We start from the raw sequence: 25,009 nt of genomic DNA on the forward strand, positions 1-25,009 counted from the left end.
GCTAGTTCTTGCTGACGTGGTGCATAACAACACTGACGTTAAACCAGTGTGTGAGTTGGGCGGGGGAGCAAGTGGGATGGGGTATCTATCTCTATTCCGTACAACAGCCACAGTAGCTAGCCAGGATACCATCGCTAGCTAGGTGTTTACCTATTTTTAACGCACATTTCCCCTTAAATGAACTTATCTGAATATTGTTGTGACATCGCCTGGTGTTGGTAAATAGCTCATGTTGAGATTCATGTATTTGTTGTCGATGTCATCATCGATTTTTGATGCTAGTTAGGAGTGGAAAAACAGGGCCTTCAGTTTGCAGCAGAGCTGTCAGATTTCGGTGTCTCTAGCCAAACCATAGTGCAGGAATTGGTTTTATAAAATTAAAAAAGTGTACCTGTGTTGGCTGATGTGCGATAGTTAGATGTTTAGTTAATTGATTATCCATTTCTAGAATGTCGATGGGTTGTCAGGCAGCTAGTTACTAGTAAATGCAGTAATTTCAAAGCTTTGAGTGAGTAGAGAAACGTTAGCTTCCTAGCTAAACTAAAGAGTATCATTGTCGGCGACATTCCCTGCTACAGTACGACTAATTCGACATACGTTTTGTAATAGTCTACTCTGGCAGAGTCAGACACACCCCTTGATTGAAGTGTGTCTACTTATTGTAGCCACTTACTGATGTCAGCTTGCTTCAATGTATTGTTTTATCTACACAAACAAAATATCAGATTCATATTTTTGTGTATTATTAGCTAGATCTTTAGAAGAAGTTGAATAAACATGAGTGACCTGGGGGACATTTGTCCCCACCTGGAATCCATAGGGGAGGTCACCAAGGAGGACCTTCTGCAGAAATCCAAGGTAAGAGAAATGATGGTTTCTAAAGAGATTTGCCCAGTCGAGCTTGGGACTATAAGGTTCTATTTGCATTTTGTTCAAAATTATACTGTAAATACCTAAATTCATATTGTTAAAGTTCAAAAGAATACAATATGAAAAATGCTGACACCATTAAAGCCAATGAGGGGTTGGAACTTTAAAGACAATTATCTCAGAATCATCTTGCAGATATAGCCTTATATCCCCTAGCTCTCGCATTGTCAAGCATCTAGAATATGTATGGAATGGGTGCAATGTGACCAAAGTCATGTATTTTGCTCTTGAGTCATGTCTTCTAGATTTGCCTTCACATATTTTTCTGGTCTAAAAGGCCCTAAGTCCCACAAAATGTCAAACAAAATGTACAATACATTCTGGTGGTCTGACAAAATCACACAGGAGATGGTGCTGTATAATTGTTTTGTGTTTTGAAGGGAACCTGCCAGTTATGTGTAGCAGGAGGACCCAACCTCTGGGCCTGTCTTCAGGTAAACAGCAGAGTCTGCTTTTCTTCACTGTTTCAGAATTCTGTGGACCATAATATATATTTTTACCCGTAGACTAATGTAATAGTTTTTTTTATTTTGTTCAGAGCGAGTGTCCATATGTTGGCTGTGGAGAATCCTTTTCAGATCACAGCACCCTACACGCTCAGGTGAATTCTGCTCAGAGCTTTTCTTCTTTGGGTTGTGAGAGATGCCATTTCAAGATCACTTTATTGGCTCAACTGAAATTTGACTTCCACCTCCTCAGAGAGACACATGTGCAACCACATTTAGGATTTAATACCAGCAACCCTGCGGTTGCCAGCTCACTTCCTGACAGATTTTTCCCATCGGACCCAGGATTTGAACTTGCAGCCCTTTGGTTGCTGGCTCGCCTCCCTAACCACTAGGCTACCTGCCACCCTAGCATTTCATGCAACAAAAATGTATATCTAATTGTTATTAAGTGTGTGGGCGTGTGTCTCTGTGTCTCTCCCCCCTAGACTAAGAAACACAGCCTGACAGTAAACCTGACAACATTCAGGATCTGGTGCTATGTGTGTGAGAGAGAGGTGTTTCTAGAGCAGAGGCCTGCAGTAGTATCTGCTATGTCTGCCACTAACACTCCCCACCACTGTAAAGCTATGGACAACCAGGTACGCCATCGCACAAAGGTCAGCTCAGCTATATTCAACTATACTATGTTTACGTGCCTTTTGGGCACTGGTCTAAATTAGTGCACTATATAGGGAGCCATTTGGGATTGGCCCTATATCAACTATGGCTAAAATATATTTTAATTTAGAAAGGATTCATAACTATTCAGAAGGCCTGCATTATGTACTGTGTATAAATCATTTATTTATTATAACGTTTTACTCAACTATGTTTCATTTTGATCAGCTCACATTCACACTTGTGAGCTGAAATGCAGCCGATTCTGTGTTTTTATATTTTAATTGGCTTCCCACAGGCACACAGACCTATGTTCTTATTTGTTTTTTTAATGACAACCAATCATTTTCCCAGGATGCATTTCATCAACCAGTGAGTCACCACCGCCCGTTGAAGGCGGTGCCCATCGCGGTGGCAGAAGAAGAGGGGTCAGAGTCGGAGGAGGATGACCTCAAACCCAGAGGTAACCTCTGACCCCCCCCCTGGTCATCATGGCAACCATTCAATAACAGTAAAGAATACAGTGCATTTGGAAAGTATTCAGACCCCTTCACTTTTTCCAGCTCAGGTGCATCCTGTTTCCATTGATTATGCTTGAGATGTTTCTACAACTTGATTGTTTTTACAACCACCTGTGGTAAATTCAATTGATTGGACATGATTTGGAAAGGCACAAACCTGTCTATTTAAGGTCCCACAGTTAACAGTGCAGGCCATGAGGTAGGAATTGTCCGTAGAGCCCTGAGGCAGGATTGTGTCAAGGCACAGATCTGAGGAAGGGTACCAAAAAACCTCTGCAGCATGGAAGGTCCCCAAGAACACAGTGGCCACCATCATTCTTAAATGGAAGAATTTTGGAACCACCAAGACTCTTCCAGACAAACTGAGCAATCAGGGGAGAAGGGCCTTGGTCAGGGAGGTGACCAAGAACCCAATGGTCACTCTGACAGAGTTCCTCTGTTGAGATGGGAGAACCTTCCAGAAGAACAACCATCACTGTAGCACTCCACCAATAAGACCTTTATGGTAGAGTGGCCAGACCGAAGCCACTCCTCAGTAAAAGGAACATTACAGCCCGTCTGGAATTTGCCTAAAGGACTCTGACCATGAGAAACAAGATTCTCTGGTCTGATGAAACCAAGATTAAAGTATTTGGCCTGAATGCCAAGCATCTGGAGGAAACCAGGCACCGCTCATCACCTGGCCAATACCATCCCTATGGTGAAGTATGGTGGTAGCAGCATCATCATGCTGTGGGGATGTTTTTCAGTGTCAGGGACTGCGAGACTAGTGTGAATCGAGGGAAAGATGAACGAAGCAACGTGCAGAGAGATCCTTGATGAAAACCTGTTCCAGAGTGCTCAGGACCTTAGACTGGGGCGAAGGTTCAATTTCTAACAGGAGAAAAACCCTAAGCACACAGCCAAGACAACGCAGGAGTGGCTTCGGGACAAGTCTCTGAATGTCCTTGAGTGGACCGGACTTGAACCCAATCAAACATCACTGGAGAGAACTGAAAATAGCTTTGCAGAGATGCCGTCCCCATCCAACCTGACAGCTTGAGAGGATCTGCAGAGAAGAATGGGAGAAACTCCCCAAATACAGGTGTGCCAAGCTTGTAGTGTAATACACAAGAAGACTCAAGGCTGTAATCGCTGCCAAAGGTGCTTCAACAAAGTACTGAGCAAAGGGTCTGAATACTTATGTAAATGTCATATTTAAGTTTTTTATTTGTAATAAATGTGTAAACATTTCTAAAACTGTTTTTGCTTTGTCATTATTGATTGAGGAAAAATAAAATAATTTAATTTTAGTACTAGGCTGTAACAAAATGTGGAAAAAGTGAAGGAGTCTGAATATTTTCCGAATGCACTGTATATTGTCCAACATATACACAGTTCAAATGATACCCTTAGCCTGTACAGGGGATACCTAGTCAGTTGCACAGCTGAATGCATTCAACCAGAAGTTCTCTCTTTATGGGTGACAACCATAGCCATCAGATATGGTCTGCATTTTAAATGTAACATACGATCAGATATAGAGCTCTGTACAATCGTTTTGTTCATCCTTTTCTCTAGTTGACACGCTTAGCAGGTCTATTCCTTAGTGAATTATACCAAGCTGATTTTGTCAGGGACCTCCCAAATTATCTAAGAGCCTAATGAGACGAGCTCTGGGTTAAGAGAAATATAATTGCTTTGGGGCCTAAGAGTACGTACCAGACAATGGTAATAGACTGACGGTCAATATTAACTGACAGGGTCCATGTCATGCATTTTCACTAACAGATGTAGTATCTTAATTTGATCACTCTGTTGTTGCAGATAATTTTTCATGTGCTGCAAGAAATTAAAATGAGCCTTGTGGTTTACATAAATTCACTGAAAGCCTGCAGTTCTTACTAATTAGATCACACACCTAAACTATAGCCTACTTTAGCCTAGCAAAGCTAATTTCCCATAATAAATGATCACTTAGAGTAATCGAATCATCCAGGAATATTTTACTTCTGTGAGAAACTGGTCAAATGAAGATCCCACCTACTGTATGTAGGCCTGTTCTCCAAATGTTAGGTGTAAACAGTGGAGTGGCTTGTATCGTAGTCCTATATTATAAATATACCTGTATGACGTTATTAGCTTCTTCTTTTTTTCCCCCTACATCTTTCTCAAAGGTCTGACAGGGATGAAGAATATCGGTAACTCCTGCTACATGAACGCAGCTCTTCAAGCCCTGTCCAACTGGTGAGGTCACTTCCTGTCTCGTTTCGTAAAGCTGAAAGTGTGTGAGCATATGTGTATTCGTCTTCCAGTTCTTTCACGATTCTGCAATAGCAGAATTTTCTGCAAAATCAACAATTCCCTGCATATTATAGAGTGGGTGAAAACGTGATTTGATGATGATGACAAGTTCTGAATCGTTCAGTGGGGTCTTTCTCTAACATTCTGAATCGTTCAGTGGGGTCTTTCTCTAACGTACTGAATCGTTCAGTGGGGTCTTTCTCTAACATTCTGAATCGTTCAGTGGGGTCTTTCTCTAACATTCTGAATCGTTCAGTGGGGTCTTTCTCTAACGTACTGAATCGTTCAGTGGGGTCTTTCTCTAACATTCTGAATCGTTCAGTGGGGTCTTTCTCTAACGTACTGAGTCGTTCAGTGGGGTCTTTTTCTAACTTACTCTTGAGTGTACAAAACATTAGAAACACCTTCCTAATATTAAGTTACACCCCCTTCTGCCCTCAGAACGGCCTCAATTCGTCGGTACATGGACTCTACAAGGTGTCCAAAGCGTTCCACAGGGAACACACTCAAACCAGTGCGCCTGGCTCCTGCTACTATACCCTTTTCAAAGGCACTTAAATATTTTTGTCTTTCCCATTCACCCTCTGCATGGCACGCATGCATAATCCATGTCTCAATTGTCACTCACCGGTTTGTGTCAAGAACTGTAACGCTGCTGTGGCTTTCATTCTGAACAGTTTCCTGTGTGTATAAAGAATGGTCCACCACCTGAAGGTCATCCAGCCAACTTGACACACCAGGGAAGCATTGGAATCAACATGGGCCTGCATCCCTGTGGAACACTTTCAACACCTTATAGAGTCCATGTCCGACAAATCAAGGCTTTTCTCGGGGGGGAGGAGGGGGGTGCGCAACTCAAAATTAGGAAAGTGTTACCAATGTTTGCTATACTCAGTGTATTATCCGAGGGCCTGCATATTTGACCAATCACCCGCATACAACAGTAAATTCATCACAATGGTATCACGTAAGACTGACCCATCACTGCAGTACAAAAAGAGGGCTCGCAATTTCAACCAATCACTGCACATTTATTGCAAGCAAAATGTCATAATTGCTGAGGCAAAATCAATCATTTTAGCCTGCAGAAAAATCTCAGTGGAATCCTGTAGGGATTGCTCTTCTCAGCAGAAGCCAGTGTGTCAGTTTTCATAGATTGGATCTCCAACTGACCAGTTCTTTCTTTCTTCTCCGTCCCTCCCCTAACCCCCCTAACCCCCTCTAACCCCCCCTAACCCCCTCTAATCCCTCTACAGTCCTCCTCTCACTCAGTTCTTCCTGGACTGCAGTGGACTGGTGCGGACAGACAAGAAACCTGCGCTGTGCAAGAGCTACCAAAAACTAATCTCTGAGCTCTGGCACAAGAAACGGTAGTGTACCAATGGACATGCTAATATGTTGAATATTACAGTCTGTATGTACCATTCAACATGCACATTTTTGGGCTAGATATTCACAAGAATGCAGCAAAATTGTGTTTTTAAATGATACTGTCTGACCTATGTAATAGAAGAAAATACATCTTTCACAAGGGGGGCTATCCCGGAAAACGTGTGACTTAACGTATGTTTAATGAGTCTACTTGCTTAGTCATGGTCTGCTACACATTCTGCTTCCTCTTCTTCATTCCCTCACTCTCACTTTCCTTCTCTCTCTGTAACTCTCTCTCTCTTTCCTCCAGGCCCAGTTACGTGGTCCCCACCAGTTTGTCCCAGGGAATCAAGCTGGTCAACCCCATGTTCCGTGGCTACGCCCAGCAGGTAGGGGCAAGCTCCCAGCAGGTAGGAAACAAAATTATGACCTGACCCCTAGCCCTACCCCCCTCTGGCTCCTCTCTTTAACCCCCGACTTAACCCACCTCTACCTGTGTCCCATACCCCCAAAATAATCACTGTTGCCACAAACCAAATGGACCTCCAGGGACAGTGAAGTTTCATAGGTTGATTGTTGTGTTGCTGATTGGCTAACCCTGTCAGTGATACTTGGAAGTAGGGTGCCAAGACAGTGAAATGGGGAAGATCTCCATTGCATACTCCTCGTGTCCTTTCTCCTCGTCTCCTGACACTCTCCTTCAATGGGTTTTGAGAAGGAGACGAGGAGAAAGGACACGAGGAGTATGCAATTGAGATCTTCCCAAGTGGCACCCTATTCTCTGTGTAGTGCACTACTTTTGACCATAGCGCTATGGATCTGGTCAAAAATAGTGCACTATATAGGGAATAGGGTGCCATTTGGGATGCTGACATGCTCTAACACACACACAGTAACTAGTGGACATTTTGATGTTACTGCTTGGCTTAATGGGTGTTTGGTTGATTGGAATGGGATTGTGTGTATGTGACTTTTGGTTTTGATTGCTGTGGAAAAATACAATGACAAAACTGCTGTGAAAATAGTATTGTGTTGAGCCTGTGTGATCAGCATGCTTTCTCACTGTTTCTCTTAATGCTTCACCATCACACACACACTCTCAATGACTTTCTGTGCCTAAGCGCTGCAGGGAACACACACACACACACACACACACACACACACACACTTTCCCTGCTTCGTAGTCCACCCACACCATTATCCCCTCTCTCTTTCTACTTGATAGAGCAGCATCCTCCCCTCTTCTACCTCTTTGTGTGTGTGTGTGTGTGTGTGTGTGTGTGTGTGTGTGTGTGTGTGTGTGTGAGATCTGAGTATATAAGACAGTTCCACACACTCTCCCTCTCGCCCTGTATACTACTACATAGGATACCCAGGAGTTTCTGCGCTGTCTGATGGACCAGCTCCACGAGGAGCTCAAGGAGCCATTGGCAGAGTTCGGCAGGGGGGGTGAGGGGGACGAGCGGAGGGACGGGAGCGACCGCTCCCCCGCCGAGGACGAGTTCCTCTCCTGCGACTCAGGTGCCAGCAGCGACCGGGGAGAAGGAGGAGGGCTGGGGGAGGCGGGGCTGCTCATCCAGGATGAGTGTGGGGTGTCACCGAGGGTGGGAGGAGGGGAGACAGGCACTGGGGGGCGATCAGGGACAGGAGGACCCATCTCGGAGAAAGAGAGGCTGAAGGAGAAGAGGGTTTTGGGCTCGCCCCTCCACGGAGGCTCCCAGGAGATGGACGAGGACGCAGATGTGGATACGGCGGCGGCCGAGAAGGGGGCTCTAGAGAGGGGGGCGGAGGAGGAGGAGGGGACCCCCCCTAGACCACAGAGCCCCAGTCAGAGTCAAACACAGGGGCAGATGCAGAGCAGCAACACTCCAGGTATGGGCTTTGTTATGGTTGGAGCCAAAGCACAGAAAGAGAATCTGGACGCATATGTTAATTCACAGGCAATAAATATTAAACAATTGTCATTTTAGATTCTTAACCCAATTTCGAGTCACACCGTAGGAATGTCTTCAAAAATCGCTTTTTTTCCACCTGTGAAACATTGCCAAGGTGCGTCCGTTTCTCTCTGTCTGATACAGAGAGACTCATACATGCTTTTATTACAAGCAGGCTTGACTGTTGTAATGCTCTCCTGTCTGGTCTACCCAAGAAAGCCATTGGTCAACTGCAAAACATACAGAATACACAGGTACTGACCAGGACCAGACGGAGAGCATACGTTATGCACCGGTTTTAAATTCTCTGCACGGGCTGCCTGAGTTTTAGAATTAATTTTAAGATTATTTTATTGGTTTTTAAATCAGTCCACAATTGTGCACCCCAAAACATGCCAGATATGCTTTTAAGTTATGTACCCAGTAGGTCCCTCAAGTCCTCTTACTACTTCTGTTAACTATCCCAAAGCCTAGGACCAAGAGGCATGGAGAGGCAGCCTTTAGTTACTATGCCCCCTGCGTCTGGAATAGCCTGCCAGAGAACCTGAGTGGGGTTGAAACTGTGGACATATTTAAAAGAGATCTTAAAACATACCTTTTTAGCTTTGCTTTTCCTTAGGGTGCTTTTTAGTCGTTCATTTTTTGTTATTCTTTAGTTTGTTATCTTCTTGTTTGTTGTGTAGTAAATTTTTCTGTTTTTATTTTCATGGTTTTTTTTCTGTGAATCACGTTTTTTTTTTTTTGCTTCCATGTCTGAAATGTACCATATAAATAAAGCTTGATTTTGATTAGATTTGAGATTTTTGGTAATGGTGGGAGTAGAAAATGTAGTGTGTGTGTGTTGTGACCTGTTGTAGTGATTTGTGAGTAATCTCTTAAAAGCCCCCTCTTCCTCTTTCCTCTCCTACCCAGAGCCAGACAACGAGGCATCGATGCAGCAGCGCCCCCAGTCTCGCCCCTGCAGCCCTGTCCGTATGGTCCAGGAGCTGCAACCAAAACTCTCCTCTAGCCCCCCTCGCTCTAGCACCCTCCGCTCTGCAGGGCCCACATACTCCTTCAAGAAAGGTATGGGGGGTGTCCTCTTCCATACACACACACACTGTCACGTGTGCACACACTCTCCCACCCAAACACAGAGACACACCTTACCCTCTCACACACACACAAACTATTTCACTCAATTTCCCATAATCTACCTCTTAGCCCAGCTGATCCTGGGTGCCAAGAAGAAGAAACAGTCTCTCTACCGCAGTGTCATCTCAGATATATTTGACGGCTCCATCCTCAGCCTGGTCCAGTGTCTGACTTGTGACAGGGTGAGCTGTGCTGTGTGTTGACCACCACCAGGGGGCGACACTCCCATAGGAACTCTGCTTTACTACCTCTGTTCAAACCTCAGTACTGTCACATTAATATTGAATGTTGACCTCTTTTAATTTGTAGACCTTTTAACAGAAGTTTTGGTCCATTTCCTCTCATCGCCCCCTCTCTCTCTTCTCCTCTCCCTTCCCCCCTTTAGGTTTCGACCACTGTGGAGACCTTCCAGGACCTGTCTCTGCCCATCCCAGGTAAGGAGGACCTTGCCAAGCTACACTCCTCCATCCACCAGAACATCCCAGCCAAGACCGGGGTCTCTCTGGACGTCTACGGCTCCCAGGGCTGGATCACCTACATCATGGACTCCATACGCAGGTCAGGGGAAGGCAGCTGTAGGAGCTGATGGTAGAGGGCTGGTGGTAGAGGGCTGGTGGTAGAGGGCTGGGGATGGGGGTAGAGGGCTGGGGATGGGGGTAGAGAGCTGGGGATGGGGGTAGAGAGCTGGGGATGGGGGTAGAGAGCTGGGGATGGGGGTAGAGAGCTGGGGGTAGAGGGCTGGGGATGAAGGTAGAGGGCTGGGTGTAGAGGGCTGGGGATGGGGGTAGAGAGCTGGGGATGGGGGTAGAGAGCTGGGGATGGGGGTAGAGAGCTGGGGGTAGAGGGCTGGGGATGATGGTAGAGGGCTGGGTATAGAGGGCTGGGGATGAGGGTAGAGGGCTGGGGATGGGGGTAGAGAGCTGGGGATGGGGGTAGAGAGCTGGGGATGGGGGTAGAGAGCTGGGGGTAGAGGGCTGGGGGTAGAGGGCTGGGGATGATGGTAGAGGGCTGGGTGTAGAGGGCTGGGGATGGGGGTAGAGGGCTGGGGGTAGAGAGCTGGGGATGAGGGTAGAGGGCTGGGGATGATGGTAGAGGGCTAGGGGTAGAGGGCTGGGGATGGGGGTAGAGGGCTGGGGGTAGAGAGCTGGGGATGAGGGTAGAGAGCTGGGGATGGGGCTAGCATTGGGGCCCGTTCAAGAGGGTGCAACATTACAGAACCTTCAGATAGAAATGTATTGTGTAGAACAGATGTGATTGACTGTCATCTAGAACAAGGAATGGTGTCAGCTCTATTCATTACATTTCTATCTGCAACAGCCAGTTGTGCAATGTAAGACTTACCATTGCCATGATTCATTCCAAGGGAATGACCTTACCTAGTATGTAACGACCTTGTAACAAGTAGTAAACCACATGTAACAGCTACATAATACTTCCTATTTATTCCTGTATACCCCCCACTCCCCCCTCTGTAGGTTTGTGGTGTCCTGTATCCCCAGCTGGTTTTGGGGCCCCATGGTAACGCTGGAGGACTGTCTTGCTGCCTTCTTTGCTGCTGATGAGCTCAAAGGTAAACTCAAAAATATACAGTTGTCCAATAAAATGCATCAACATCCCTGATCTACTGGCTGCTTTTAATGTCACACACAAAGCTCGTTAACTTTTAAACTGGTACTGAATTAGGAAGAAGTGTATGTTATTTTCTAGAGCCCACAACATTGACTTCACAGATTTACATGTCTGCAAATTGAGCGTTATCCCTCTTAGAAATACCAAGGCATTTGGATGGGTGATAAGTTGTCTTTTAAAACGCAAATAGATTAGTTAACTAAGAAGCTGAGAATAAAACTGGGTTTCTTCATTAGAAATAAATGGTGCCTCTCGCTTAATAGTAGAAAACAGATCATTAAATCAACGTTCCTGTCGGCCCTGGATTAAGGCGACATTATCTATATGAATGCAGCTGCCACTGCGTTAAACCCATTAGATACTGCTTATCACAGCGCACTTTTTGTGATGCAGGGCTCCCTGCCAAAGAGACATTGGTCTCAATAGGATTTTCCTGCTTAAATTATTATTTTTTTAAACGAAACCATATCCTGGCGTGAAATAATTTCAGTAATTTCTTAATTGTTTTGTAGGGGACAACATGTACAGCTGTGAAAAGTGTAGAAAGTAAGTATTTTGGAGAATTTGTAGTTCCATTTAGCATTAGAAGATTAATCTGGCTAGTTGATAATACAGATCACATTTCATCACACATTTTAATACTCTTTCACCTATCTTGCAGATTAAGAAATGGTGTTAAATATTGCAAAGTACTTCAGCTACCTGAGGTAATGCTCTTATCTTTGTCCCCTTCTGTTATCTCATACTTTGACATTCTGCAAAGAAGATAAAACAAGCTTTATCAAAGCGACTAAAGATACCGAAGTTGTGTAATGTTGTTGATTTTCATCGTGAAGACAAGGCATTTGTTTCAGGAAATCTACATGAAACATTTTGTGTGTGTACAGATTCTGTGCATTCACCTGAAGCGTTTTCGTCATGAGGTGATGTACTCCTTCAAGATCAACAGTCACGTGGCCTTCCCATTGGAGGGACTCGACCTCCAACCTTTCCTGGCCAAGGATAGCCTCTCCCAGATCACCACTTACGACCTGCTGTCCGTCATCTGTCACCATGGCACCGCAGGCAGTGAGTAACAAGTAACAGTTGACTGACTGTACTACCTGACGTTTAGGGAACATGGTTGTTATGCTTCACGGTTTTGATTCAACTCAAAATGTGAAACTCAAAATGTGTGTCAACTCATGTAAAAATGTGAGTTTATCACAACCAGTAACTTTCAGCTGCAGGGTACAGAAAGGGAGGTCATGGTACAGAAATAGATAGCCGCACACTGATGAATATGGTTGATTTCACAGCATACCTTTATCTACCTTTCTGCAATTCCTTCCTCTCTGTCTCTCTGCCTCTGCATCTGCCTCTCTGTCTCTCTCCCCCCAGGTGGTCACTACATAGCGTACTGTCAGAATGTGATCAACGGTCAGTGGTATGAGTTTGATGACCAGTATGTAACAGAGGTCCATGAGACGGTGGTGCAGAATGCTGAGGCCTATGTGCTCTTCTACAGGCGAGACTAACCTTCATACCACATTACAATGATAATAACAATGTATTTCTGTTTTGCTGAACTAGTTATGGTATGTGTGTCTGGTCATGTGTGTGCCTGTGTGTGTGTGTGTGTGTGTGTGTATGTGTGTGTGTGTGTGTGTGTGTGTGTGTGTGTCCACAGGAAGAGCAGTGAGGAGTCAGTGAGGGAGAGGCAGAAGGTTGTGGCTCTAGCCAACATGAAGGAGCCCAGCCTGCTGCAGTTCTACATCTCCAGAGAGTGGCTCAACAAGTTCAACACATTCACTGAGCCAGGGCCCATCAGCAACCACACCTTTCTCTGCCAGCACGGAGGTCAGAACTGTACTTAACCGACCACAAAAACACACCCTAAACATCAACTACACCTTTCTCTGCCAGCACGGAGGTCAGTACTGTACTGGACCTACCACAAAAACACACCCTAAACATCAACTACACCTTTCTCTGCCAGTACGGAGGTCAGTACTGTACTTAACCGACCACAAAAACACACCCTAAACATCAACTACACCTTTCTCTGCCAGCACGGAGGTCAGTACTGTACTGGACCTACCACAAAAACACACCCTAAACATCAACTACACCTTTCTCTGCTAGTACGGAGATCAGTACTGTACTGGACCTACCACAAAAACACATCCTAAACATCAACTACACCTTTCTCTGCTAGTACGGAGATCAGTACTGTACTGGACCTACCACAAAAACACATCCTAAACATCAACTACACCTTTCTCTGCCAGCACGGAGGTCAGTACTGTACTTAACCGACCACAAAAACACATCCTAAACATCAACTACACCTTTCTCTGCCAGCACAGAGGTCAGTACTGTACTTAACCGACCACAAAAACACACCCTAAACATCAACTACACCTTTCTCTGCTAGTACGGAGGTCAGTACTGTACTGGACCTACCACAAAAACACACCCTAAACATCAACTACACCTTTCTCTGCCAGCACGGAGGTCAGAACTGTACTTAACCGACCACAAAAACACACCCTAAACATCAACTACACCTTTCTCTGCCAGCACGGAGGTCAGAACTGTACTTAACCGACCACAAAAACACACCCTAAACATCAACTACACCTTTCTCTGCTAGTACGGAGGTCAGTACTGTACTGGACCTACCACAAAAACACACCCTAAACATCAACTACACCTTTCTCTGCTAGTACGGAGGTCAGTACTGTACTGGACCTACCACAAAAACACACCCTAAACATCAACTACACCTTTCTCTGCTAGCACGGAGGTCAGTACTGTACTGGACCTACCACAAAAACACATCCTAAACATCAACTACACCTTTCTCTGCCAGCATGGAGGTCAGTACTGTACTGGACCTACCACAAAAACACACCCTAAACATCAACTACACCTTTCTCTGCTAGTACGGAGGTCAGTACTGTACTGGACCTACCACAAAAACACACCCTAAACATCAACTACACCTTTCTCTGCTAGTACGGAGGTCAGTACTGTACTGGACCTACCACAAAAACACACCCTAAACATCAACTACACCTTTCTCTGCTAGCACGGAGGTCAGTACTGTACTGGACCTACCACAAAAACACATCCTAAACATCAACTACACCTTTCTCTGCCAGCATGGAGGTCAGTACTGTACTGGACCTACCACAAAAACACACCCTAAACATCAACTACACCTTTCTCTGCCAGCATGGAGATCAGTACTGTACTGGACCTACCACAAAAACACACCCTAAACATCAACTACACCTTTCTCTGCTAGTACGGAGATCAGTACTGTACTGGACCTACCACAAAAACACACCCTAAACATCAACTACACCTTTCTCTGCTAGTACGGAGGTCAGTACTGTACTGGACCTACCACAAAAACACATCCTAAACATCAACTACACCTTTCTCTGCTAGTACGGAGATCAGTACTGTACTGGACCTACCACAAAAACACACCCTAAACATCAACTACACCTTTCTCTGCCAGCACGGAGGTCAGTACTGTACTGGACCTACCACAAAAACACACCCTAAACATCAACTACACCTTTCTCTGCCAGCACGGAGGTCAGAACTGTACTGGACCTACCACAAAAACACACCCTAAACATCAACTACACCTTTCTCTGCCAGCACGGAGGTCAGTACTGTACTGGACCTACCACAAAAACACACCCTAAACATCAACTACACCTTTCTCTGCCAGCACGGAGGTCAGTACTGTACTGGACCTACCACAAAAACACACCCTAAACATCAACTACACCTTTCTCTGCCAGCACGGAGGTCAGAACTGTACTGGACCTACCACAAAAACACACCCTAAACATCAACTACACCTTTCTCTGCCAGCACGGAGGTCAGAACTGTACTGGACCTACCACAAAAACACACCCTAAACATCAACTACACCTTTCTCTGCCAGCACGGAGGTCAGTACTGTACTGGACCTACCACAAAAACACACCCTAAACATCAACTACACCTTTCTCTGCTAGTACGGAGGTCAGAACTGTACTTAACCTACCACCAGAACCCATCCTGAACATCAACCAGACTCAATCTAGACATGGGCTCACTTCAAGTAGTACTTGTTTTCTTTCAAATACTTTGAGATGTGCTTGATTGAGCTTCCTGGCACACTGGAACCAATAGAGTAGTCCCAAAAGTACAAACCCCACCCATCTATTCCAGTGGAGGCTGCTGCTGAGGGAAGGATGGCTCATAATAACGGCTGGAATGGAGTGAATAGAATGGTATCAAACACATAAAAAAACATTTTTGATGCCACTCCATTTACTCCATTCCAGCTATTATTATGAGCCGTTCTCCCCTTAGCAGCAGCCTCCACTGACCTGGTCTGAGGATCTAGGGATTCTATTTCAATGCCCTCACCAACCCCACCATCAAATACCAAGCACAACCACTCTCAACCCCCAGCACAACCACTCTCAACCCCCAGCACAACCACTCTCAACCCCCAGCTCAACCACTCTCTACCCCCAGCACAACCTCATTGAAATAATCTTCTTCACGTTTTGTCCAGGGATCCCACCCAACAAGTACCACTATATAGACGACCTGGTGGTGATCCTGCCGCAGAATGTATGGGAGTACCTGTACAACAGGTAAGATGAGACTGTCTGTCCGACTACCCACTTGTCTGTCTAATTGACTGTCCATCTGTCTCTGTTCATCAGACGGTCTGTCTAACTGTCTGTGACTGTCGGTCTGTCTGACTGTAACTGTCTGTCTGTCTAACTGTCTGTCTGTCTGTCTGACTGGTTGTCCATCTGTCTAACTGACTGGCCATCTGACTGTCCATCTGACTGTCCACCTGTTTCTCTGTCTGACTGTCCATCAAGAGGTTGCATAGCAACAGCATCAACTTCTGATAGACAGGCGAAGAGCTAGTACGCTCAACTGAAAGGATAGTATACAGTATGTTAGTATTCGAACACAGCTTCTGTCTAAATGTCAATCTATTTCTCTGTCCATCGAACTAACTGTCTGTCTGTCTGTCTGTCTGTCTCCTAGTTTTGGAGGAGGCCCAGCAGTGAACCACCTGTACGTGTGTGCTATCTGCCAGGTGGAGATAGAGGCTCTGGTCAAACGCAGAAAGGTGGAAATAGACACCTTTATCAGGGTAAGAGGGATGGGTCACTGTGTGTGTGTGCGCGCTTGCCTGTAAGTGTGTGGTGTGTCCTGTATCAAAGGCCTCACCTGTTCTCCCGGTCTGTCTCCAGTTGAATAAAGAGTTCCAGGCGGAGGAGGCTCCTACAGTCATCCTGTGTATCAGCATGCAGTGGTTCAGGGAGTGGGAGAACTTCGTCAAGGGCAAAGACAACGGTACGATTCTATGAGAATGGTTGATTTATAATCAGAGGCATTACAGTACCAATGGAAGCTAAAGATCAGGATTACTTAATACACTATAATTATCACATTGTATCCTCTGTGCAGTCCAGGGCCCATATACACACAGTGTTTTAGAGTAGGAGTGCTGATCTATTATCAGGACCCCACCTGTATCTATAATCTTATCAATTATGATCTAATAGACTAAACTGATCCTAGATCAGCACTCCAACTCTGAGACGATTTCTGAATACTGGCCCCGAATACGTAGAGGGAATAAATACAGTGTGAAATGTTCTTTAGTAACGACACTAAAGCTCTTGGGGGTGCTTGTCATTGTCTTCTCAGAACCCCCTGGTCCTATTGACAACAGTAAGATTGGTGTGATGAAAGGGGGACACATACAACTAAAGCAAAGTAAGCAGTATATGCTGTTACATGTGTCGATTGGTCGGTCTGTCTGGGTGCGTGATCCTGTGTGTATTGGTCTGGGCCTGTGTGTGTTCACTTGTATGTGTTAATGTGCGCACGCGTGTGTGTGTTCACTTGTATGTGTTAATGCGCGCACGTGTGTGTGTTCATTTGTACGTGTTAATGTGCGCATGTGTGTGTGTTCCTAGGGGCTGACTATGGTCAGATCTCAGAGGAGACGTGGCAGTATCTTCTCAGTATCTACGGTGGAGGGCCTGAGACTGCAGTGAGACAGACAGTGTCGGCCCCGGCCCTCGACACAGACAGCCTGCACAGAGAGAGGAAGATAGAGGCAGAGACCAGGGCACTCTGAGAAACACCCACAATGGTGAGACACACACTTAAACACGTTGTGTTTACACACACACCCAAGTGTGTTGATTTATAAACACACTCGCAAGCAAACATACACACGCACCCAAGCATCATCTCTGCCCACTGACGGTTTCCCACATCCATACACAAGAACCCAAACACACACACACACACAACCACCCACCTCAGGTCTAAGGACGATGTAGCATAAACATTCCTGTCTCTACTAAACACTTCAGTATTAGACCTGTTGGCTCCTGTAACTGTCTGGTACCACTACAGTCCACTCTGTTCTCTCACGTAGCTCAGGTCATTCTCCTGGAACTGTCTGGTACCACTACAGTCCATTCTGTTCTCTCACGTAGCTCAGGTCATTCTCCTGGAACTGTCTGGTACCACTACAGTCCACTCTGTTCTCTCACGTAGCCCAGGTCATTCTCCTGGAACTGTCTGGTACCACTACAGTCCACTCTGTTCTCTCACGTAGCTCAGGTCATTCTCCTGGAACTGTCTGTTACCACTACAGTCCACTCTGTTCTCTCACGTAGCCCAGGTCATTCTCCTGGAACTGTCTGGTACCACTACAGTCCACTCTGTTCTCTCACGTAGCTCAGGTCATTCTCCTGGAACTGTCTGGTACCACTACAGTCCACTCTGTTCTCTCACGTAGCTCAGGTCATTCTCCTGGAACTGTCTGGTACCACTACAGTCCACTCTGTTCTCTCACGTAGCTCAGGTCATTCTCCTGGAACTGTCTGGTACCACTACAGTCCACTCTGTTCTCTCACGTAGCTCAGGTCATTCTCCTGGAACTGTCTGGTACCACTACAGTCCACTCTGTTCTCTCACGTAGCCCAGGTCATTCTCCTGGAACTGTCTGGTACCACTACAGTCCACTCTGTTCTCTCACGTAGCTCAGGTCATTCTCCTGGAACTGTCTGGTACCACTACAGTCCACTCTGTTCTCTCACGTAGCTCAGGTCATTTTCATGACGTCATACAGGTAACTGACGAAATTAAGGAAACACTTGAGTAAATGAGGGATACAGGTGCTTCCACACAAGTGATTCCTGAATTAATTAAGCAAATAACATCCCATAACGCTTAGGGTCTTGTATATAAATGCTGGGCAGGCCATTATTTTGACTAGCATGGCTATACCCTCATAGGATGACAATGCCCCTATCCACAGTGCACAAGTGGTCACTAAATGGTTTGATGAGCACCAGATCTCAACCCAATTGAACACTTACGGGAGATTCTGGAGTGGCACCTGAGACAGCGGTCTCTACCACCACCAGCAAAACACCACATTTATTAAGCTTTATGTCGGTGTTTCCTTTTTGTAAGTTACCTGTACATTCTGTGTGTGTGTGTAATGTACTTCATGTAATGTATAAACAGTTTGTGAATCTGGTCAACTGTGTTTGAGATCCCAGATACTGTAACTAGGTAGAGAGAGAGAGAGTGATAGATAGAACATCATTTCCCTGAAGGGGAATTTGTCTTGCACAATAAAACATCAAAAGCTACGCAATTCTATTAGAGGTCTGAACGTTAAAACATTTAAACGAAATTCAATCGGTAACGCTAAGAAAAAATCCCTAACAGAAAATATTCTGGGTTCCCCCCCCCCCACAAAATGAAAAGCACAATGCAGTTATCACAAAACTACCACTTAAAGGTCCTAATCATCATCAAAATGGACTTTGTTTTTTACAGATATGCCTACAGAACACAACAATGCTGTAACGTTAATAGGAGGGGATATGCATCTTTCAAATAATTTGCCACGGATATAAAGTGTTCCGCAAGTTCTCGTCTTTAACCGTTGGGGGGGGGGGGGAGTGCTGATTACAGAAATGATTGCAGTTGATATGCAGCCATTGTCAATGGCCTAGTTCAGTTGATATGCAGCCATTGTCAATGGCCTAGTTCAGTTGATATGCAGCCATTGTCAATGGCCTAGTTCAGTTGATATGCAGCCATTGTCAATGGCCTAGTTCAGTTGATATGCAGCCATTATCAATGGCCTAGTTCAGTTGATATGCAGCCATTGTCAATGGCCTAGTTCAGTTGATATGCAGCCATTGTCAATGGCCTAGTTCAGTTGATATGCAGCCATTGTCAATGGCCTAGTTCAGTTGATATGCAGCCATTGTCAATGGCCTAGTTCAGTTGATATGCAGCCATTGTCAATGGCCTAGTTCAGTTGATATGCAGCCATTGTCAATGGCCTAGTACAGTTGCGAGGTAATTTGCTAAATGAAGAACTGCAAGTGCGTCTTTCTCATCAATATCACTGGGAGTTGAGACAAAAAAACGTGTCCCTTTTTAACCAGTAGATAACGCACTAAATGCAGCTTTCTTTTACCCTGTGTTTGATTTCACCCCTACCTGTTTTTGTTTCATATTTCAGTCTGGAACCTGCCTATGTTTAGGTGTGGGGGGGGGGTTGTAACCCAGTGGCGGTCGGTGCCTATTTCAATGAGCGTGGCCTTATTTCTATTACAGCATATATGCTCTATCACCTCCTCTCACCTTTTCTCTTTGCTTGTGGACATCAGAGCACAACTCAACATCTTTCCATGCCAAACATTATCATACCATATCATAACCGCTACACACAGCCTACATATTTGTCACCATATCAGCTAACGTCGTAGTCAACATAGCTACTATAACTAACGTGTTAGTAAACCCGCTGCAGTCAGGCAGAGTCAGCAAGAGTGTGTGTAGGGAGCGGTCGGATCGAAATTGAGAGACACATACCGAAGGGAAAAGAGAATGTCGGGAGAAGAACTGGGATCACTTGGCTATGGTTATGTTTTGTTGTGAGTTGCTAATGCACATAAAAAATGGAAGGAACACTGAATCAATGTGAATTCACGGTTGTGTTCGGGACAATTTAATCTGTCGTTTTTGTTAGTTTTGGACTTGGGTAAAGTAGTTTTTTTCAGTTGTTCGGACACACAAATGTTTTTCTTAAAGCAAGCCGAAGTCGGTAGCCGAAGTCTATTTGCCTTCATCTGTGATTTGTCAACAGTAGGGATTCTTCAGAAAAGTCTTTGTTGTCATTCAATGACAGATGACTTGTTTTCATGCTCATTTTCGCATTGAGAAATACTGTACCAAACATCTTAGTTAGATGTAAAATTGCGAGAGTAAGATATCCTCAGGAAAATAGTTATATTAATTCAGACTATTTTGAGGAAGTGTATACTGGCTACGGCGTCTCAAGATGGACAAACAGTACTATTGACGCTTTTCGTTCCAATTTACAAGCAAAGGTCTTTTAAAGTGGCTATGCGAGCACACTAGTTTGGTTAGCCTAGCCGAGCTCAGCTAGGCGCCAGCCAAACAGAAGCATGCGGAAGCCTTAAGCATACTTTTTTCTTCCTTCCCTCCCTTCTAGGTCATCTGTCTGTCTGACTCCTACACCTGGGTGAAGATAAGCACCTGGGTGAAGAGAAGAACCTGGGTGAAGAGAAGCACCTGGGGGAAGAGAAGCCTTGTCAGGAGCACTTTGTAAAACGTAGCAACGCGCCTCATTCTATTACCAGTGCAGAAGGACATAGTTGTCAATTATCATCCTACCGTAGTGAAAAGGTCTTATTTATTGAATAAATCTTAAAAAGATTTCTAAGTGAAAAATGTAACATTGCGTGACACCATGTTTCTGATGCTGTTAGCAGCTATGGTTGGTTAAGTCTAAATCTAAAGAGCTGCTGTACCAGTGTAGTAGGTGTGTCATCATTAAAGGTGTTCAGATGAGAAGTGGAGGGAGGTAGTGGTGTTTGGGACCATGATGCCAAGGAGTGTGACATCGTCAGTGTTAATCGCTGCTTGAAGACTCGGGTCAACATGTACATTCTTCTCCACACAGGACATTCAGTGACGACACGGCGCCCATTCATTTCTCTTTTCACGAGACAACAGAAGGACTGATGTAAAAATAACACATGTAAAGAAATAAAGTATGTTCAGAGTTGAATGTTCTGCTTCTTTCCGAGGAGGACTACAGTGTTTTCCGATTGGCGTGACTCGTGCCGTCTCATCGCATAGTCAATTGACGTTACAATTGATTTGTTTAAGTCATACAGATTAAAGCTCATCCCATCAAGACCCCCTAATATTGTGTTTACAGACAGTAGGAACAAGCAGATGAGGGGATTCTCGCAGCAGATCTACAGGGGAGGAGAGGACCCTCAGGAGAGTAGCCCCAGGTCAGGATATCAGGCTAGCAGGGAGGAAAGAGAGGGGGGTCCAACCCCCAGTCCCCCTGCAGGGATAGAGGTAGAGGTGACCAGTGTGGAAGAGTGCGAAGGGCTATATCTGTCAAATCTCTATCACGTCTCGTACTTCTCCCCAGCTCCATATCCCAGAATTCAACACTCCCCCAGGTCACTAGCCTGCACCAGCCTGCACTCGTCTCTCTGCTTGGGGAAATATCATATTCACCCTTATCCCTCTTACCATAAAGGTTCATTAACCTGCAGTGTGCATGTTAGTACTGCACGCTAACACAGATGTTGAAACTTGTTTTCCTTTTCTTTGGTATCGGTTGGCAGGAGGATGTTGTTGTGTACCCTCTTAGTAAAAAGGGTTCCAAAAGGGTTCTGAGGCTGTCCCCATAGGAGAACCCTTTTTGGTTCCAGGTAGAACTCTTTTGGGTTCCATGTAAAAACCAGATGGAACCCAAAAAGGTTCTACATGGAACCCAAAAGGGTTCTTCAAAGGCTTATCCTATGGGGACTGCTGAAGAACCCTTTTGGGTTCTAGATAGCACCTTTTTTTCTAACAATGTATAAGAGGGAGATGATGTAATCCAAGCGGGCATGTCATTATGAGCTTCACCTGAGTTCTGATTCCTTCAGAATGCCATCTAGCCATTTAAATGTTAACTAACATACGTTCAAGTGTGTCTGTCTGCTGTAGCAACGCTATGTAAAGGATGCTGAATGACAGTGTTGGAACCTAAATGTGAAAAGAGAAGTAAATGTTCTTTCTTTTTTTTTATATATATTTTTTGGTATTCCTTTGTTTTTGCCAATTCTGTAAAGAAGTGAAACCTCCAAGTGTTTTTGCAGAGAAGTGCAATGAAAACCTTTGACGGTCTATCTGTGCTCAGACATCTTAGTTTTTATTATTATTATAGGTTGCCAATGGGTTGCTGAAGCGTTGTAACTTAGTTATGACAGCTGACTATACAGTGAGGGTCCCTGTGGTACATTCCAGCGGTCTGTGATTATTTTCTCAATTCACCTCTGAATTCCTGGTTTGTGTGTCTACGTTGGGTTGTGTACACTCACTTGCGTGTAAGCGTTTCATTTTCACTGGTAAATGGTTGAACATAAAGATGTTGCTGTGGTGGGATTGGTTGCATAGGTAATGACTCGCCTCATATCTTTTTCCCAAAACAATAATAGGAGTTAATCAACTGCTGTTTTTCAATGACGAGAGAGAGTGTGTCATAGTGATGGTGATCTTTTGTTGCTATTTGACTTCCGTGGTTGATCCACACTCAGATGATTGTCTGGGATTGTCTGGAAAACAGATGTAATTATAAATGATTATATGATTAAAAGCCTGCTCTATCTTGTGCTTGGTGTGTAATCATATTTGAACACTGGTTTTCACACAAAGGCACGGCACAGTGTTGAATTAGAACCAGGAGTTTGGTTTATGCTGGCAGGGGCGTGTCCAGAAAACACAATTATTGCTTGCTGACATCCATTTAACAAATATTCTCATTCTGAACCATGATCAATATGTCTCACTTTGATGTATTGATGACCACTTACCTATCCCACTGCCACACCCCATAGGATACACTGATTAGTGGTTTAGTATCTAGTTATAACGATTCTGCTCACAGACTGGGCCATCTTTCCAAACACTTTTTATTTATTTATTTTTTATTTCACCTTTATTTAACCAGGTAGGCAAGTTGAGAACAAGTTCCCATTTACAATTGTGACCTGGCCAAGATAAAGCAAAGCAGTTCGACACATACAACGACACAGAGTTACACATGGAGTAAAACAAACATACAGTCAATAATAACAAGTGTATATACGATGTGAGCAAATGAGGTGAGATAAGGGAGGTAAAGGCAAAAAGGCCATGGTGGCAAAGTAAATACAATATAGCAAGTAAAACACTGGAATGGTAGATTTGCAATGGGAGAATGTGCAAAGTAGAAATAAAAATAATGCGGTGCAAAGGAGCAAAATAAATAAATTAATTAAATACAGTAGGGAAAGAGGTAGTTGTTTGGGCTAAATTATAGGTGGGCTATGTACAGGTGCAGTAATCTGTGAGCTGCTCTGACAGTTGGTGCTTAAAGCTAGTGAGGGAGATAAGTGTTTCCAGTTTCAGAGATTTTTGTAGTTCGTTCCAGTCATTGGCAGCAGAGAACTGGAAGGAGAGGCGGCCAAAGAAAGAATTGGTTTTGGGGGTGACTAGAGAGATATACCTGCTGGAGCGTGTGCTACAGGTGGGAGATGCAATGGTGACCAGCGAGCTGAGATAAGGGGGGACTTTACCTAGCAGGGTCTTGTAGATGACATGGAGCCAGTGGGTTTGGCGACGAGTATGAAGCGAGGGCTAGCCAACGAGAGCGTACAGGTCGCAATGGTGGGTAGTATATGGGGCTTTGGTGACAAAACGGATTGCACTGTGATAGACTGCATCCAAATTGTTGAGTAGGGTATTGGAGGCTATTTTGTAAATGACATCGCCAAAGTCGAGGATTGGTAGGATGGTCAGTTTTACAAGGGTATGTTTGGCAGCATGAGTGAAGGATGCTTTGTTGCGAAATAGGAAGCCAATTCTAGATTTAACTTTGGATTGGAGATGTTTGATATGGGTCTGGAAGGAGAGTTTACAGTCTAACCAGACACCTAAGTATTTGTAGTTGTCCACGTATTCTATGACTTATGAGGGAAGAGTTATGATTTTTAATGTTGGAATGGTGACCAGATCAATAGGTAATCTAGAAGACCAGACGCTTCCCATTGATTAAGCTTTAGGGATGTTTTAGGGGTGTGTGTGTGAGAGTGAGTGAGTGAGTGAAGGAGAGAGAACAGTGTCGTCTCACTGTGTGAGACTGTGATGTCATAGTCTTTGTTCCCTACGCCTGGCTCTGCTCTGACTGTATCAAGCTAACCCAGACAGTGAGGACTAAGGGGAGAGAGGAAGGAACAGAAGGAGGAGAGGAGATGGAGCACACTGATCATCCTTTGCAGACAGGAGCAGTTAAACAACATACAAGGTGAGTGAGACAAGTAATGTGTACCTCTCCGTCACGCTCTCCCCCTCCTCTCTCTCAATCCCTCTGTCTTTAAAGGTGCTGTGTTATCAACCCCCCCCCCCTCTCTCTTTGACCCACCCAAACAAGACTGCTGCTGCTGGATCGCTCCACTGTTTCAAAACATTGTCATGTGTGCCTCTGACTGCAGCATTTGACTACTGCATGTACAGCGGTCTGATTTGAGAGTTAGACTGATATGTTCCTGTACAGCTGTCTGATTTGAGAGTTAGACTGATATGTTCCTGTACAGCTGTCTGATTTGAGAGTTAGACTGATATGTTCCTGTACAGCTGTCTGATTTGAGAGTTAGACTGATATGTTCCTGTACAGCTGTCTGATTTGAGAGTTAGACTGATATGTTCCTGTACAGCTGTCTGATTTGAGAGTTAGACTGATATGTTCCTGTACAGACCGTGTTTTGCCACCACAATCTGGGTGTGCTGTGTATCTGACTGTAGACGGGCAGATTTCATAGTGTGTTTATAATGGTTGTTACTTCATTTTCTGACACTCAGTAAATGGCAGAGTCTCAGCTTTCCAGATATTGACTTCATCTTTCCGGAGAAACCAAGCCTCATTAAATAACTGATTGATGATGGGTAAATAGCTATATTACGC

At 44.8% G+C, this 25,009-nt stretch overlaps 1 protein-coding gene and 1 long non-coding RNA gene across 6 annotated transcripts; both read left to right on the top strand.

The window, feature by feature from the left end:
• Positions 1-20: 20 nt before the first annotated feature.
• Positions 21-22,680, top strand: usp20 (ubiquitin specific peptidase 20). Of its 5 annotated transcripts, none has more exons than XM_036976903.1 (25): positions 21-142; positions 750-858; positions 1,311-1,364; positions 1,469-1,531; positions 1,865-2,035; positions 2,391-2,499; positions 4,714-4,783; positions 6,097-6,210; positions 6,522-6,621; positions 7,579-8,083; positions 9,058-9,210; positions 9,349-9,461; positions 9,665-9,837; positions 10,755-10,849; positions 11,421-11,454; positions 11,570-11,615; positions 11,796-11,976; positions 12,289-12,415; positions 12,578-12,747; positions 15,479-15,560; positions 15,970-16,078; positions 16,179-16,281; positions 16,639-16,707; positions 16,911-17,089; positions 20,492-22,680. In XM_036976903.1, exons 2-24 carry the CDS (start codon positions 778-780, stop codon positions 17,072-17,074), a joined length of 2,886 nt encoding a protein of 961 aa, XP_036832798.1. In that variant the 5' UTR covers positions 21-142; positions 750-777; the 3' UTR covers positions 17,075-17,089; positions 20,492-22,680. The 5 variants fall into 5 exon arrangements, with proteins under 5 accessions (XP_036832798.1, XP_036832801.1, XP_036832800.1 ...); XM_036976906.1 differs by having other exon boundaries at positions 6,522-6,600; XM_036976905.1 differs by having other exon boundaries at positions 1,865-2,017.
• LOC118964570 lies at positions 12,754-14,962 on the top strand. Its single transcript, XR_005051665.1, has 2 exons — positions 12,754-13,185; positions 13,332-14,962. It is a non-coding gene; the product is annotated as an uncharacterized LOC118964570 (long non-coding RNA).
• Positions 22,681-25,009: the final 2,329 nt, after the last annotated feature.

Source organism: Oncorhynchus mykiss, chromosome 5 (assembly GCF_013265735.2).
Source record: "Oncorhynchus mykiss isolate Arlee chromosome 5, USDA_OmykA_1.1, whole genome shotgun sequence".
In the NCBI taxonomy this organism is placed as follows: Eukaryota; Metazoa; Chordata; class Actinopteri; order Salmoniformes; family Salmonidae; genus Oncorhynchus; species Oncorhynchus mykiss.